The following is a 17152-nucleotide window of genomic DNA, read 5'->3' as shown; positions in this document are numbered from 1 at the left end:
TGTGCTTAGTATTGTGATCACATGTTACATATAAGGTGCTGTGATTGGCTCAGGTACAATGTGATAGCTGTGGGCCATTCGTAGCATTACAATGCTAAGCACAATTATTATTACTGAAACTCATTCATAACAGTTTTGTTGACATTGTGATCATGTGATTGCTATGCGATCACCTGACACCCCAGCGTCTCATAGTGGCTGGTTACAAGCATCCGCAATCCGCTATGTCCCCCGAGGGAGTGGTGCGCCAATGCGCATGTGCTAAGTGATGTACAAGTACATCACTTGGCATGTCTGTGCCGCCCGCCCGCAGTACATGTTAGTCCGGAACAGGTACAACGTGCCCAAAATTTCACCTTAAGCCTGCCAAAGATTTTCCCAGTGTGTCCTGATCACACATGGCCTCTGTAACATAAATAAAAGGTAGATAAAAACAATAAAAGCTTGCCTATCTTCAGACAACTATTCATCCTCCCCCACCCCCTCTAACCCATCCTGCACTCTCTCACCGATGCCATTTCTGGGAGTGGGGGGAGCGCTAATCAAAGTCTGCTGATGCGGCCACCCAGCCTGGATCCCAAGAGGTCCCTTTTGCTGATTTCCTATCTCTGCTTGTTTTGGGTTCTCGGCCTTTTGGCTAAGATCAAGTGTAGTATCTGTTCTTATCAGTGTCCAGTGGGGGTGCTCCCGGCCATTCTAGCTTTGCGGGGATGGCTGTTGTATAGTACCCTCACTGGTATGGTGGGGGTCCGGAAGGCTAGTACCGGAGGGACAGAAACCGGGGAGCGCCATGAGTCATTCTGGGGCCCTGGGAGTAATTCCTCCGAGAAGACTGGAAAGACCCAGTACCTCCTGATTTGGACGGATCTACCTCGGTCTGGCCAGGGGCTGAGGAGGCAGAAAGTTCGCAAACTCGGTGCCCCCTGAGTAGACGCTCTCAGGGGTGCCACTAGTAACACCTGGGTGTGGGACCCCACTGTGTGAACATGGCACATGGTCACTGTTTTTACATTCTTTTTGCACAGCGCCCTAAGGACCAGGCCTTTTGGCTAAGTCCAGGGCAATTTTTGCTACAGGCCTCAGGGCCTGGTCTGTGCACAATTTGGCACGGTACCACTTTTTTATTTTCTATTTATTTAATTTAACACCTCCCACGTTTGTCACTTTTTCTTTGCTTATGTGTGTGTTTTCACTGGATGGTAGGGTGTGGGTCCTCGGGCCTACCCTGAAGTCTAGGGGGAGGATGTGTGGCCTTTTGGTTCCTTTTTCCCCTGATCCCTAGGGGGTTTTCTCTCCGGGAGAGCCCCCTGGCCTAGTACTGGATGTCCGGCTTCGGCTGGACATAAGGAACGGTGGTCCACCAGGCCTTTTGGCCAGGAGGACCAAATGGGAACCTTGTCCCTGTCAGGAGCTTCGTGCCCCGGGGGATCAGGGTAACGGTCCAACCCCTTCGGGGGTAGGACAAAGCACACCCCTAAGTGCACTTTTTCGTGTGGTGTTCGCACTTGCACTTTTTTTGTGATCACTTACGGGTTTTTCGTTCTAGTTTGCACGTTTGCGGACTTAAAAAAAAAAATCTCTGCTTGTTTTGGGAGGACCACGCCACTGACAAACCAATAGGAAGTGACGTCATCACATGAGCAGTGACATGGACACCCAAAGAAGGACTCCACTTCCTGTAATCTGGATTCTCTAGTCTCAAGATTCCGGATGAGAGAATCATGTGACTGCGGCTTTAGATGTGTAAAAAGGTCCAACGGTCAGTCAGAGGGGTATGGTGGAGATAGGTAGAGCCTAGAGATCAGCTTTATTTCTCATTATATTTAAGGGTCATTCCATGTGACATTGAACAGTTATAATGAGTTACTGACAGCCATTTCTTCCTGCAGATTGTATGAACTGTGAAGCGTTAGCAGTCAGTGACCTCCACAATACACCAACCATGAAGAGAGCGCACACATCGCCACCAAAGCTGCTCGCCAAAACGGTAACAAAGACGTGTGTATGTTAATGAGGTGACCAGGCAGATAAAAATGAATGTAAACATTCACATTTGGTTGGGTACTCTAATGAAAGGTTATGATGGTGCATGCCAGAAGAAATTCTCAGCAATGAGAAATTCAGCTTCCATCATTATTGAAGATCTTGAGAATCATGATATTTATGTGGAACTGCACTGCATCTGAGCACCACAAGCCAAAAATGCTATTTCATTCATTTTTAATAATCAGAGCAAACTCCCCCATCCATCCGTGTCTCCATGCTTTATTTTGCCAAGAATTCACTTTGAAAACCACCGCCTGGCATTTCTGGTCATATCCATCTTGAGTAAGGGAAGATGATTGTGTAGCTTTTACTCCCTGGAATCCATCTGCCCTTAACCGAGTGTTCTTAGCTGAGAAAAACCCCTCCTCCCCTCCTGAAAACTCCTGTGGGATGTATGACATCATTTGCCTAGGCCTGGAAACCAGGAAGTAACTTAAGAAATGTAAACAAAATGTAAATAAGTAAATATAATGTACTTTCCTATCTATTTACTAATGCTAGCAGCACAAGGTTAAACAATAGTCGGTTGATTGAGAGAGTGAATTCCGAAGCTTTAATCTGCAAAGAGCTGACTTGGTATTTCCCTGCAAAATTTGCAAGAAAGCCTTTCCCAGCCATTCCTTTCTACTGAGCCACATGTAGGTTCACTCCACAGCAAAGCCATTCATCTGCCAGGACTGCGCTAAGGTTTTCTGTCGAGGTGACTACCTGAAATCTCACTGCTGGTTACACACAGATTAACCACCTCCCACCCACCATATAGTAATATGACGGATGCAAGGTAGTTCTCTCATTCTGGGAGGACGTCATATGACGTCATCCCATTCTAACCGCGAATGAGCGGCTCCCGGAGCACGCAGCACGGCGAACGGTGATGCGCTGTGTCCCTTGGACACAGCGGATCACCGATCCACGGAAAGAGCCGAAGATGTCGGCTCGGTCATGTGATCAGCTGTGTCCAATCACAGCTGATCACATGTAAACAGGGAACTACCGGTTATCGGCATTTCTCTCCCCACGAGCTGTCACACTGACAGAGGAGAGGAGAGCCGGTAATCGGCCTTCCCCCGGAGGAGACATGTACACAGATCATCAGAGCACTGATGATCAGTGTGCCCTGATGATCTGTGTAGCCCCAGCAGCGCCACCTGTCAGTGTCCATCAGTGCCAGCTCTCAGTGCTCATCCATGCCACCTGCCAGTGCCCATCAGTGCCAGAGCTCGGCAGGGCAGCGGCCAGGTAGAGTAGAACTTTGCAGACACAGAGGACTTGATATGCTCTTATGATTTTACTACGGGCCAGTTCACACTACATGCGTTTTCAGTGTGATTTTTTTTTCTGCACCCAAAGTGCACAGAAAGTAGGTTATATGGTTATATTATTATATATATCAAGCCTTAAGGAATATTCCGATGTTTAGCAGTCACTTTCAGGCTCTCAATCAGTACGTCTGATGTAATTGCGCAAAAACCGGAAGTGGTGGCGCGGCCATTTTGATTATTGGAAAACACGCTTTACATCCTAGGAAGCTGCTGTAGCTGAGTCATTGGAATATATTACTGATTGTTCAAGTCCCTAATGTAAGATGCTATATTAAATGGTTTTGGTACCTATTATATCATGCTACATGCACTCTTTTCTATTTTTTATGAGGATGATGGTGGATTAAAGGCTTACCCTATATACAGCTATTGAGAGCCTGAAAGTGACTGCTAAACATCTGAATATCCCTTAAGGCTTGATATTACTCCATGAGGGTAATTGTATGCATTCTTGTCCTATAGAAGTGTTCACGGAGTGTTCACCTTTTTATATTTATTGAGTTTACTCTATATTATTTGTTTAATATTATTTTTGTTTGTTTATTTTATTTCAATATATATTATTTTATTTTTGAGTGTACTCAGTTTGTCACTGTTTATTAGTTCATTTTATAGTGTACACAGAGTGACTTGCACGATTCACGTGTTACTCACAGATGATTCTGTTTTTGCACAGATTGAAGTATATACTTCTTAGTTGTGAAGGTATATACATATTGTTTGAAGGTAATACACTATTTTAGTTTTATTTTATCGGGTCCGGAGTGATGGAAATATTGAAGTTGGACACACAGGATTGAGAGATTGTGTTGGACTTGGAAATATATTTTGGGACTATATTTATATTTCATTTTTTTCAAATTTTTTTATTTGAATTTCATTTATTGTTTGATTTATTAATTTAATTTAAGGATAAGAAAAAGGTGGAATATCATTATTTACTTTCAAGGGTGAAAGGGTGACTTTTTCTTGGGATTATGAATTGTGTACTCACTATGTGAGTTTTATTCAGTTTTGTGAGTTACCGAGTGATTATGTAATAGGTTATATTGTTGTCAATGTCATACTTCACATCAGCTTGGGGTTCCAGTGCGTTCCGGCTGCAGAACAAAATGGTGAACAGGCTTTATTATTCCTGCACACAACTGTAAATGCAGTAAAATGGATCAAAAACGCACTGGAATGCACATGTCCCTGTTTAAATTGAAGAAAAAAGAGTGGAAAAAATGAACCGGAAAGCATAAAAAACGCAATGAAACGCGTTAAAAACGCGGATGCAGAAACGCATCCGAGACGCATCTGGACTGCGTTTCTATGGTGGGAAGTGACCCTAAATGTGGGTGCAATTTTATTTCCTTTTATTGCTTGTAATAAATCTACACTTAGATGGCGGCTCCCGATTTTGTTTGACAGTGCAAGAGTTCATATCCAAATACTCATCCAGAGAAGCTGCAGCCATATCCAGTGGACATACCCAATGGTTACTTAGCACAAGACCTTCATACTTTCATACACCCAACTTCACTGCCTTCGCTTTTCTAGCGCCAAATGACAAGTAGCACTAGATTTACTAAAGATTATTGGGATACAAGCTGTACTGGCAATGCTGCCATATTGGGCATGTTGAGCCCAGCCCTGGATCACCTCTTGTAAGATGTTGTATTCTATGTAAGTCCTGGGTCACACCAGTGCGACTTGTCATGCGATTTGACAGTTACAAATTCCATGACAAGTCGCACCCTGTTTTGCACAATGGAACAGTTCAAATCGGTACAACTCTGACTCCATCAGAGTCGCCCCAATTTTGAAGAAAGTTCCTGCACTACTTTTTGTGATTTCAGGAGCGACTTGCATAGAGATCTGTGCATGATGTCGCACTGATGTCTTCCAAGTCACACTGAGTTGTACTGTCATGTGACCTTGAAATCATGCAACTTCAAGTTGGATCCAGTGTGAACCAGAGCTCACAAACAATGCATCTTTGTGAGGGGTCGCAGGCAGATGGGGCCACACTTGGCCTCAATTTCAGCTTCACTGTGGCAGTTGTCACTATCTAGGACTTCTCTTCGGGCCGGGAGTCAGAGTAGAGTAGCTCCTGTCTGAGACTTCTCATATAGGCACTTTAAGGGAGGATTGCAATAAAGCGTTCGTCCATCTAAAACTGATATTCGAGTGTTTGATGGATGCTGGCGAGTCAAACCACATGACAGTCTTGAAGACTGTAATGGTGAGATCCCTGGTCTGTACACCTGCTGTGCCCATTATATTCCCACAATCCCTATGCATAGATTCCATATCTCCACATCTGCTGTTCCTGATTTAAGGGGTTTGCACTATCCCTATGGGAGTTCCCTCTCTTCTGTTCACCTGCTGTGCCCGGTATGAGGGGTTTCCAGCATCCCTTTGCTGAGTTCCCATGTCTATGCACCTGCTGTGCCCATTATGAGGGGTTCCCACCATCCTTGCTGGATTGACATTTATATTATGGAGAATGTAACAGGAAGTGCTGCAGTGCTCCAAAGTGGACGGGAACACCCAAACCTCCCAGGTGAACAGAAACAGAGTCAGGAATTACAGAGGGGAATTCTCACTGTTGGAGTTCCTCTCCATAAAAGTCAGTGAATGGGAGCAAGTGACAGTAAGATAACATCCTCTCCTATGGGAAATAAACGCTGTGCATGTGCATTTCCGGAGCCAGACAATTTCAAGTTCAGGTGAGCTCGGGCATGAGCTCCGAATTCAAATCTGCTTTCTCCAAAATGTGACTTTGCAGTGATGGTAGGGTTGGAATCTGCTGAACATGTTGTCCTTAAAAGTCCACCCGCTGTTCTTGCTATCCCCACGCTTCCTGCAGTATATTGGCTTTTGCTTCACCAGTGGACATCCTGTTCCTCTTCTGCCTGAGCTCCCTCTTCCAGCAGCTTAATGGAAGACCCCCTTAGATCCTCCTAGATTTGTGTCTGCTTGGGTAAGCTACCTTCCCCCCTTTTTACCCATCTTCCCCCCATACACCTCCCACTCTCTTTCCCCTCCTCTCTCTCCTCTTCATCTTCCCTCCCACACTATTTTCTCCTTCCTTTTTCCCCCCACTAAGTATTTTTTTTTATGCATACTTTCATAGGCTCTAACAGTAAGAACTGAGTGATCAAACATTACTTATCGCTCAGTTCTTCGAGCCACTCTGAGCAGAGAGCAATGACTATTTCCACTTGTTGCTCTGCCCCTCCAGTGCTCACTGGAGCTCTGCGCTGTGATGGGGGAGGCAGCGGCTGGCTCTGGCTCTCAGCAGCTTTGGCTGTACTTCTTTTTTAAAATAGACTCAGTCAGACAATGTGTTACCTTTTTGTGCAGAGAAAAGCATACATAATTGGAAAACGTAATTTTATTAGGATGATCCTTTATCCAGAGGTTTGTGTGATTGTGTGAGACTTGTGGTACAGTAATTAGAAGTACTTTGTGGGTGCGAGGACTGTGACATAGACGTGCAATGTAAGTGTACATCAACGAAACTGATGTTCTGTTTAATCGTCCCTCTTTAACCACTTGCCCTGCAGAGAATTTACCCCTTTTCCTGACCAGGCCATGTTTTGCATTACCCGGCCTTGCTCGCGTGCCCCCTACCTGAACATGCAAAATCACGCGTGTGTGTGTATGTATGTATGTGTGTATATATATATATATATATATATATATATATATACACACACACACATATATATGTGATTTTGTGCACCCAGTGCCGTCCTGTAGAAGTATATCTTCTATAGGGCGGATGGGAAGCAGTTAAACAGCTCCCACTGTTAGGACTTGTTTAGACTAGTAGTTTGGGATGGTAAAAATGTGGCTGTTCTACGCTTTTTCTACCCTTAACTGCTACCTGTATTCACCATTGAGGGAGCAGACGGAGTGTACACACTGCGGCAAGGATTATACCCCCCTGTCACTGACCATGACTACCGTTTGTTGGTGCGTGTAGTTGAACTTGTTTTTGTGCTTCATCCCAGAGTTCTCCAAATCTTTCATAGAAATGGTACCAAGATCATGGCTGCAGCTCTTAATCACTTCCCATCAGGACGTCTATGTATGGACTGTACATCAGATGGGAAGTAGTTACAGAGGACCTACCTTCAAAACAAAATCTAGTCCACGTATGAACTACATTGTAGCCGCAAAGTAAAAAAAAAAAGTCTTCCAAATGCTTTCCCAGTCCTATGATGTACCCCATGGCTTGGATTGTGACCAGCGGGGTACTTGTAAATGTCCATATATTAAGATAGTTATTTAAGAGGTTATTGAATAAATTAGCGTGTCACCCAATGTATGGTCTCCATTCAGTAGCCAAAAGAGGCATACAAAAAAGGGGGGGTTTGTGAAAAGAGATTCACAGAAAAGCGGCTACATAGTGAACAGAACGTGACACACAGGAAGAAATTTCCAAAAATTATGCTTTATTACACACATAAAAATATGACATATGGGCTTTCGCCCTGGTTTACCATCACCTCAGTTGAGACAATACACACAGACCTAAAACCATTTAAAATGACACCAGAACCGGTCTACATGTATGTGCAGCAGGAAAAATGGCTACAAGAGTCTAGTGTCCCTGTAGCACAAACACACAAGTGAACACTTCCCTAGGGAGGTGTATCCAAAAATTATGCCATGGGCATACCATAATGAAGGATATAAGGGATTTAAGCAGTAACCATATAGGCAAATCCCAATCAAGAAATCCAAAAATTATACTAGATATATGTATGTCACATGTATACAGTAAAGCAAGCACAATATGCGTCAAAAAGGAGAATAGCAGGCCTCAGGCCTGTATGAAGGAAGACATAAATGTCAAATATATTATACAATACATTCCTTTGCCGGCACAAGTGGTTGGGGCCCATTCATCTGTAATATAGATAGCTGTTTCCTAGAGCTCTTGGATGGGAATATGCCCCATTTATTTCCAGGATGGAGGAAAAGATGCACAAAGCAGCACTCTGCTTGAAGTGGTTTCTTCACCACTATATGTGGACTATACACCACTTTTGTAGGAAAAAACAAGACACATCCCAAAGACTCTTCTGCCTGTTGAAATATATATGATGGTATATCTTGTATCCTATACAGCGCACCATGATGTCCCCATCAGGTGCGCTGTATAGGTCCTGACGAAGCTGAGTGAGATATGCTTTCCCAGTCCTATGATGTACCCCATGGCTTGGATTGTGACCAGCTGGGTACTTGTAAATGTCACCTACTGTCCCGGCCAAGTCTTTATCTGAGTCTCAGGGAACTGTACAGGTCATTTAGACCCTACAAACCAGCCAAGACCTCAATGGACACAGAGCTTCATCTCCGTCAAGGGAATGTAGGAGCTACAGAACCGTGCTAAAGGTTTAGGCTGTCAAGTGCAGCACTTTATCCTGGCAAGAGTCATCAACCAGCAGAACTGGAACATTGACCTACAGAGCACTGATGTACCCAGTGTGTGTACTGTTTCCAAAGCTACAGATGGTAGTTGGCAGGATTCGAACCTGCGTGGGGAAATCCCAATGGATTTAGAATCCATCGCCTTAACCGCTCGGCCACAACTACTAGGTAATGTGTAAAGTGAGGACGCTTTAGAAAAAATGATGAATAATTTTTATTTATATTAATTTTGAATAAACAATCTACACAATGCACACAGAATCAAAACTAAATTAAATGAATATTTGGTGTGACAGAAAAAGAAGCAATAGCCAGTTGTTTTACAGGGTTAGTTCACTGTCCCGAAAATACTGCCAATGCAGGTAAGGGACATGTGTGGATAATAAGAAATATGGCAGAGGGTATCCCATAAGGCCCAAAAGGCTCAGATAGATTGAAGTGGCTCTCAGCATCTTTAGCTGGCCAGCAGGGATACCCCTAAGGGCTAAAGTTTTTTTTTTTGTTTGTTTTTCTTTAACCACTCTCCCTCCTGAGGATTCCCCCCCCCCCTCCTGACCAGGCCATTTTTTGCGTTATGGCACTGCGTTACTTTAACTGACAATTGTGCGGTCATGCAACGCTGCACCCAAATTAAATTTATGTCCTTTTCTTCCCCGAATAGAGCTTTCTTTCAGTGGTATTTGATCATTGTGCGGTTTTTATTTTTTGCGCTATTAAAAATACCGACAATTTTGAGAAATAAAACAATATTTTTGACATTTTGCTATTAAACATGTCCAGTAAAAGAATTTTTAAAAATCACATTTTCGTCTTAACTTTAGGCCAAAATATATTCTGCTTCATGTCTTTGCTTAAAACAATCCCAATACGTGTAAATTAATTGATTTACGTGAAAGTTATAACATTTACAAATGGTGGTATATATGCTGGGATTTTTTTCTTTAATTTTTACTAGTAATGGCGGCGATCAGCGACTTATGGCGGGACTGCGGTGGGCATTCGGACACTGGGGGGGAATTGACTTGGTGTCACTGACATCCCCAGTGACAACAATACAGTGATCAATGCTAAACAAAGCAATGACACTGTACTAATGGCACTGGGCAGGAAGGGGTTAACATGAGGGGCGATCAAAGGGTTAATTAACTGTGTGCTGTTTCATTAAGTGCTCTGTCCCTGTGCTTCGCTGTAAGGACACTGCTTTGGATGGCTGTGCTCTGCACATAAACGGAAGCCGGTCCCGCCGTCTACCGATGTTTTCACAGGACCGAGAGCTGTTTTTGGCGCAGAAACATTGCCCACCCAGCAGCTCATATGCGTTAAAGCCCAGCTTTTTGCCGACGCAAATATTGGTTACTAGGGCGTAAATGGGTTAAATGACCCTTCTCCTTTGTTTACATTCATCTGTCAGCCAGCTGACAGCTAAATGAGCCGGGCGGGGATGTAATGATCCAGCAAACACAAATGCTCCTGCGCTTGGGGATGGACTCGATGCTACAACCACATTAAGAATGTCCTGGAACATGCACACCTTGCTGCCCTCAAATGGACCGGGGGAATCCAAATATACTGAATGGGGAAAGAACAAAAAGAGGGCGCACAGGCCTAGTGCATTACCATAAAAAATGTTTAATAAAAAATAATAAAGTAGGTGTTGTACTCACAAACGACAATATAGTCAAGGCACATCATAAAAGAACAGCTGGATCAACACCGCGCTGAGTAACAGTCCGCAATAGGGAGTTTAGAGTTGGACCTGCACAGGGGAGTGTCCAGGACGGCCCATGTGACCTTTGGTTTAACTAGTAGTGAGCATATAAAAGAGGGAGCAGACATTTGGTCAGTTGGCTCTGAGGAAGAGGCAAGTCCTCGAAACGCGTCAGCCTTTTGGATGTCTAAACTCCCTATTGCGGACTGTTACTCAGCGCGGTGTTGATCCAGCTGTTCTTTTATGATGTGCCTTGACTATATTGTCGTTTGTGAGTACAACACCTACTTTATTATTTTTTATTAAACATTTTTTATGGTAATGCACTAGGCTTGGGGATGTAAGGATGCCAGCAGGTGCCTCTTTAAACACCTACACAAAACTCGTACGTATGTGTATTTTAAATACATTTTTGGTGCATTTTCTGTGTAAATCTCTGGGGCCAAAAAAGAGCAACAACAGCAGCAAAGTAGCACTGGTACCTTTTCCAAAAGTGCAGTGCTGTTGCGCTGAATAGAAATACTTGTCATTTGTCCCAGACTTGCTGGCACAGTCCCTTTTTCAGTCATCCGTCCCACCCCTTCCATCTCCCAGGCTGTGTCCCTCTGAGCAAGGCGGCAGCTACACTTTCAGTATGTGTACAGCCTTGTCAGGCTGTTGTGTTAGCATTTGGGTGGGCAGGTGGGGGCGTTAAAACTGCTACTCAGATGCTTGTTTTTACTACAGCCTGTGTGAAAGAGCTCTTTGGGGTCAATCACAAGTTGTACTTTCATACCAGCTGCACTCCTTTCTCCCTGTACTGACTATGTGCCATTGTAAATGCTGATGAATCAGCAGGGCAGTGTACAAGAGTCAGTAGGGCAGAGGACAGGGGTCAGCAGAGCAGAGAACAAGGGCTATGGGGGCAGAAGACAAGGGTCAGTAAGGCAGGGTACTGGGGTCAGCACGGCAGGGTACAGGGGTCAGCACGGCAGGGTACTGGGAGTTAGCAGGTAAGAGGACGGGTTAGCAGAGAAGAGGATAAGGTCACTTCTGGCAGAGCACTCAACAGAGCTCCTCATTCCATCCCCGCACTGCAGACATCCTGGGCACTTGGCCAGTGGTGTATTTAGGTTTTTTGCTGCCCTAGGCAACACAAAAATCAGACCTTCCCCCAGACATTCCTCCCCCACAGAGATTCTGACAGTGACCAACACCCTTGCCTCCCCCACCCAAGAGAGCCTTCCACTAACACCACTCCACCCCCCCAGCTCATTGTGAATAACGGAACCATCTTCTTGATCCATTTTACTCATGAGCACAGGTTATGTGTCTATAGAGACAATGGCCTTATCCCAGACTATCACTGAGCTGTTGGTCCACTTCTGTTGTAGAGCTGAAGTGATGGCACAGCTCATTGTGAATGACTACACTGTGTGAGTAGCCAAATTAATCTCTTATAGGGTATCCATCAAAGTCCCCAGATAGATAATTAATCCTGATGTAGTCCAGAGGAGGAAGAAAGTTACATAACAAACATATATGAATGGTGATGTCTTCACCTCCCTCCGGTACCCGAGGAGCCAAGGGCACCATCCAGAGGAGGACACATAACCTCCCTCGTACATCAAGAAAGGTCTGGCTCATACACAGGCCAAGTAGGCATATCTTTGTGAAACAGAAGGCATATTGGTGAGCAAGTCCTGAAGTATGGACAGTCCCAAGTTATCAAGGCAGAGCAAAGGTAGGATTGTTGGTAATTATCATAACAGCATCAAGATCAAAGTCCCTGAGAGACCTCTAGGTGTGAAATAGGCCTTTTTCTGACTGATTTCGCCGGTACAAACGGCTGCCTCAGAGGTAGGCTCAAAACTGTTTTTTTTTTAAATGATATGTTTTTAAGATATTTTTTTTAAGGCCCATTTACCGCAGCAAAGGGCATGGCACTCTCCTCCGTGAAGACTGGGTAGACAGCAGCTTGACGGTACGGAGCTGCTGTTTCCCAAGGTGAAGGCCCATATATCACAGCAAAGGGCATGGCGCTCTCCTCCTGGAATGCTGGGTAGACAGCAGCTTGACGGTACAGAGCTGCTGTTTCCCAAGGTGAAGGTTCATTTATCACAGTATTGCGCTCTTAGTTATGTTGTGCACCTCCCATCCGGAACCGATCAGGATATCCACAGAGCTCTCCTTGGCAGTAGATACTCAATACACTGCTTGGCTAAGTGTCCCACTTTCTTGCATATATGACAGACCTTCCATTCATGATATCACACTAGGTATGGTCTTCTTTTCATGACATCACACTAGGTATGGTCTTCTTTTCATGACATCACACTAGGTATGGTCTTCTTTTTTTTGTGCAAAATTTACACAAAACAAATCATAAATGATCCCTCCACACCTCCTCCTCCCCTTTTCATACCCCACCTCTCATCCCCACCCTACCCGCGCCGCCATCTATCGCCCATAATATAACTAGATGCGCAGCTCTAAAGTCTCATTCAATTAATAAATTATGACTAATAATTATATTACATTATATTTATATATAAAAAGTGGTGACTCTCATGGCGTAGTAACAGCAAACTTCTGATTTTCATGAAAGGCTAAAAACATTCACATTCCATAGGGATATCAAAGGCAGTGTACATAGAAAAGTGTCAAAGCATCCAATCCTCCTTCCTTGATTGGCGGCAGCCTACTTCTGGGTTCCGGTCAGCGTGATGGTGTCACTTCCTCTGGCCTTGGATAGTGACACAAATTTCCCCTCTCAGCACAAATCCCCCCTCCCAGCACAAATCCTCTCCCACAAATCCCCCCTCCTAGTATAAATCCCCCTTCTTAGCACAAATCCCCCCAATTCCCCCTCCCAGCACAAATCCCCTTTCCTACGATAAATCCCCCCTAATTCCCCCTCCCAGCACTAATCCCCTGTCCTACGATAAATCCACCCTTAGCAGAAATCCTGCCTTTTGACCCAAATTCCCCTTCCCCCCCATCCCTCATCCTAGCACTAATTCTATCCTCAAAATCTTCCCCCACCATAACTCAAATCACCCCACCCCCTTCCTAGCATAAATCCTCCCCCCCTCAAATGTTATCTGCTGTATGGAGGAGTGCTGTTCTGATGACAGGAGTGGGAAGAGTACAGCACAGCTCCCACCGCCTGGCTCTCTGCCGCTGTTATTTCTCCGGCAGCCCACCCTAGCACCCCCCTAGATCCGGCCATGTCGAAAGGTCTTGTTGGGAAATTTCGTTTTAATCAGCGCTGCCGCCAATCAGGAGTCCCCGCTGTCAGAATACAGTAGCGAAGAAGGGAGGATTCCCGCCTCCACCTCCAATGCGTTTGTCCTTTGTCTAAAAGTAAAGTGCAGCGCTAAAGAAAACAAAAAACAAAATAAATTTTGTTTTTGTTTTTGTTTTCTTTAGCGCTGCACTTTACTTTTATATTTATGTGAGGAATCTTTTGGTTGTCCTATGTGTTTCAGCTGCTCGTCCTTTAAAGCGCTCACTTATTTTCTTTGATTTACACGTTTGTCCTTTGTCGTTCAGCCAGTATGGCCAGCTTAAACTTCATCCATGTCCAGCCTTCCATAAAGGTTGCTGCAAAGCAGAAACAGAAACAGTCCAACATCGATGTCATAATGGAAGATCTTCATCCTTGGATTACCGCTATGATGAGCACGTAATATGTCCAAAATCGATATCTTTTCACATTTGTCGTCCAAATCGATATATATGTCTTCACCAACCACTTTTATATAAATCATTTCCTTTTTCATTTTCTTGATTTTCCCGTGTGTGCTCACTATGACACCTCTCTTAAATAGATCTTTGGCCGTGTATTTAGTCATATCTTCTGTATAATGGATCCTTGGAACCTTTCCAGCAAAGCCTGACTTTTCACCCAGCAAGTCGTCCACACAGTTTTTCCTATACTTCTTGTACAGGTCTATGATGCCCTTCATATCTTCACAGGTGTCTTTGACATCAGCTAACGCCTGCTCGTTGATTTTCACCTCAGCTGCTCTTCTCTCACGAAGTTCGTGTTTCCCTTTGATTTCATTGCGAATTAGGTTGGTGACTTCTTCGTAGCATGTCGCCTCTGTGAAATAACCGGCTTTTTGCAAAATCTGCAGGTTTGCGGTGACGGTTTTTGTTACAGATTCCTGAGAGGCATCATCTTGATTTTCAGTTGAACAGGATTCTTCCTGTTCATTTGCACCTTTAGTGTCGGTGGGAGTTGTGCTTTCTATTACAATCTCCTCTTTCTCCTCCTTCTCCTCCTCCTTCTTTTCTTCCTTCTCCTCCTCCTTCTTTTCTTCCTTATCCTCCTTCTTCTTCTCCTCCTTCTCCTTCTTCTCCTCCTTCTCCTCCTTCTCCTTCTTCTTCTCCTTCTCCTCCTCCTCCTCCTTCTCTTTCTTCTCCTCCTCCTTCTCTTCCTTCTCCTTCTCCTCCTTCTCCTCCTCCTCCTTCTCCTCCTTCTCTTCCTTCTCCTCCTCCTCCTCCTCCTCCTCCTCCTTCTCCTTCTCCTTCTCCTCCTTCTCCTTCTCCTTCTCCTCTTCCTCCTTCTTTTCCTGTTCGAGCGTCAGAATCTCTTGGAGTTTTTGTTCAGGTGTCTTAGCCATAAGTTGTAGGACCAAATTCATGGTGGAAACCTTGGCTTTCTCTGTTTCACCATCCAAATTCTCCAGTGGAGGTAATTTGCTGTATAAAGATAGCGGGATGTTAATTATTTTCCTTATCTTGTTATAGGCAGCTCCATGAGTGGCCTCAAGCTCGTTAAGTGGAGGGACCGGTCCAATACCCTTATACATTTGGTACACAATGTCCGCGGTTGGCGAATGTCCGCAGTCGCAAAATACAGCCTTCTCATACATAGAAAGCAGAGTATGTGTATAGATGATGTCCCCTGCATGTATGATTATCTGGGGAGTCTGTATTGCGTCAGCGTACTTGGTAAAGCCAAATTTTTTCTCTGGTTCTATAGTGTTCAGAACTTGCTTAAAGAAACTCCCGAGCTTTTGGGAGGTTTTCTTGATATAGTTGTCCAATCCAGGCGCTTGATCTGTGTTGGCAGAGAAGGGATGCATGGTCATGCAGAAGATTGAAGATATGAACAATAAGTTGTTCCTCTGGGTTGAAAATCCATCTACATAGATGTCAAATTTATCCGGTTCCACTATGGCTGTGTGGAGGTACTGAGAAAGGAAATAGCCAACAGACTCCGACAGTAAATCTTCACCTACCATTGGAAACTTGCTTAGCAAAGATTGTTGGAGGACTTTGGTTAGGTATCTCAGCCCATAAGGAATCTTGTTCACAGATGAGAATATGTCCTGTAGGAATGTGTCCGTCAGGGCATATACATCAATTTTATGGCTGAATAGTTTTCGCTTTTTTTTCTCTAGCTTGGTACGCTTCTTGTGTTTAGAGTCTGGATAGGTCAGTCTATCATCGATTCTCAAGGTGTCCATTATTCCCCGAGTCAGCGCGTTCACTACGGGATTGTACTTTGCTTTCTGGGTGTAAAAATATTTGATGACCTTTAGAATCTGTGATTTTCCCTGAAATATGTCCTGAACGCTAGCAATTTTGGTTTCCACTTCTTTACGAAGAGCAAATTCCATCAATTTCACGAAATAGTACTCTTCTCGTGGAGTTTTGCCGTAGTTGTAGAGCTGGAGGAGCAGTCTGCTTGTAAATGTGATAATATCACTATAGGATGGCAGCTGGTCCATGAGTCTGGTCAGGTAAGCTGGATCCGTCTGCAGATAGTAGAAGAGGTGTTCATAGGACTCCAGCCTCTCACTTCTCTTCCTGTCCTCGCGAGCCTCCTGTCTATGCTTGGCTATGGCCTCTTTAACTTGCTCCTTATTGCTAGGCTTTAGTTTTTTGAATCTGGAGACGAGATCCTGTTGAGTGATATTTTCTTTCACTAAAGCTGCGATTTCTCTGTCCAAGTTGTCCATCTCACACCTCTGTTCATTGAGGGTTTTAGAATGAGACGTTAATTCCACGTTCAATGTGTTCATCCGCAGCTGCAGATTGAAGTTTGGGTCATGGGGGCTCAAGCATTTAGAAAACTGGATGACCGAGCTCGGCGATGGGTTTTCACTATGCATGAAATCGTGGAATCGCTGTTGTTCCAAGCTTCTTCTGGCCCATGACTGAAGTTTTATAACGATTTCACGATGCCGCTCCTCTAACCTTTCTCTCTCAAGTCTTTCATCTTCAGTCTCCTTCACCACTTCGTCTTTCTTCTGTTCCTCCGTCTCTTTGAGTTTAATGTCTTCATTCGTCGTCTTTGGCTGATCTTCCTCTGCAAATAATGACCTCAGCCATTTGCAGGGACTGTTGCAAAGGAAGTCCAACCTTGTCCTGGGAGATGCCCTCCCTCCTGTAGTGCGGTGGGTGTTTCTCACCATTTCTGCTATCAGATGGTAGAATACACCAAGAATTTCTATTGGTAGTAATCAGATGTCTTCAGATCAGATGTGTTCACCACAACAGTCACTTGTAGACTGAACTCTGCCTCTGCTGGCTTCTATTTTTAGCCTCTGCTCCACTGTGACAGTTTCTTTTTTGTACAAAAACTTTATTGACACAGCCTCTGCTGCGCTGTGATGACCTCATAGTAACAGTTGCACAGTTCAAACATTTT

At 44.4% G+C, this 17152-nt stretch overlaps 1 protein-coding gene and 1 non-coding gene across 2 annotated transcripts; one reads left to right on the top strand and one right to left on the bottom strand.

Annotated features, from left to right (window-relative positions):
* Positions 1-617: 617 nt before the first annotated feature.
* Positions 618-800, top strand: LOC149443302 (U2 spliceosomal RNA). The gene has a single exon (XR_016306680.1). It is a non-coding gene; the product is annotated as a U2 spliceosomal RNA (small nuclear RNA).
* Positions 801-14054: 13254 nt separating this feature from the next.
* LOC149443301 (ras GTPase-activating-like protein IQGAP1) lies at positions 14055-16916 on the bottom strand. Its single transcript, XM_089655694.1, has 2 exons — positions 15147-16916; positions 14055-14657 (listed from the first exon to the last, which is right to left on the bottom strand). The coding sequence occupies exons 1-2, from the start codon at positions 16914-16916 to the stop codon at positions 14055-14057; spliced, it is 2373 nt and encodes a 790-aa protein (XP_089511820.1).
* Between the last annotated feature and the right edge of the window lie 236 nt (positions 16917-17152).

Source organism: Staurois parvus, unplaced genomic scaffold (genome assembly GCF_062004578.1).
Source record: "Staurois parvus isolate SC_StPar_1 unplaced genomic scaffold, SC_StPar_1.0 ptg000860l, whole genome shotgun sequence".
Taxonomy (NCBI): Eukaryota; Metazoa; Chordata; class Amphibia; order Anura; family Ranidae; genus Staurois; species Staurois parvus.
The sequence above is the reverse complement of the archived record's forward strand: the minus strand, read 5'-3'. Positions and strand labels throughout refer to the sequence as shown.

What these genes read in the sequence shown, in the direction of transcription:
- LOC149443301 (XM_089655694.1), bottom strand. Translation starts at nt 16,916, where the DNA reads ATGGTGAGAAACACCCACCGCACTACAGGAGGGAGGGCATCTCCCAGG. An exon ending in GTGAAACAGAGAAAGCCAAG is followed by an intron (nt 14,658 to 15,146) that starts GTTTCCACCATG and finishes GATGCCTCTCAG; the next exon opens with GAATCTGTAACAAAAACCGT.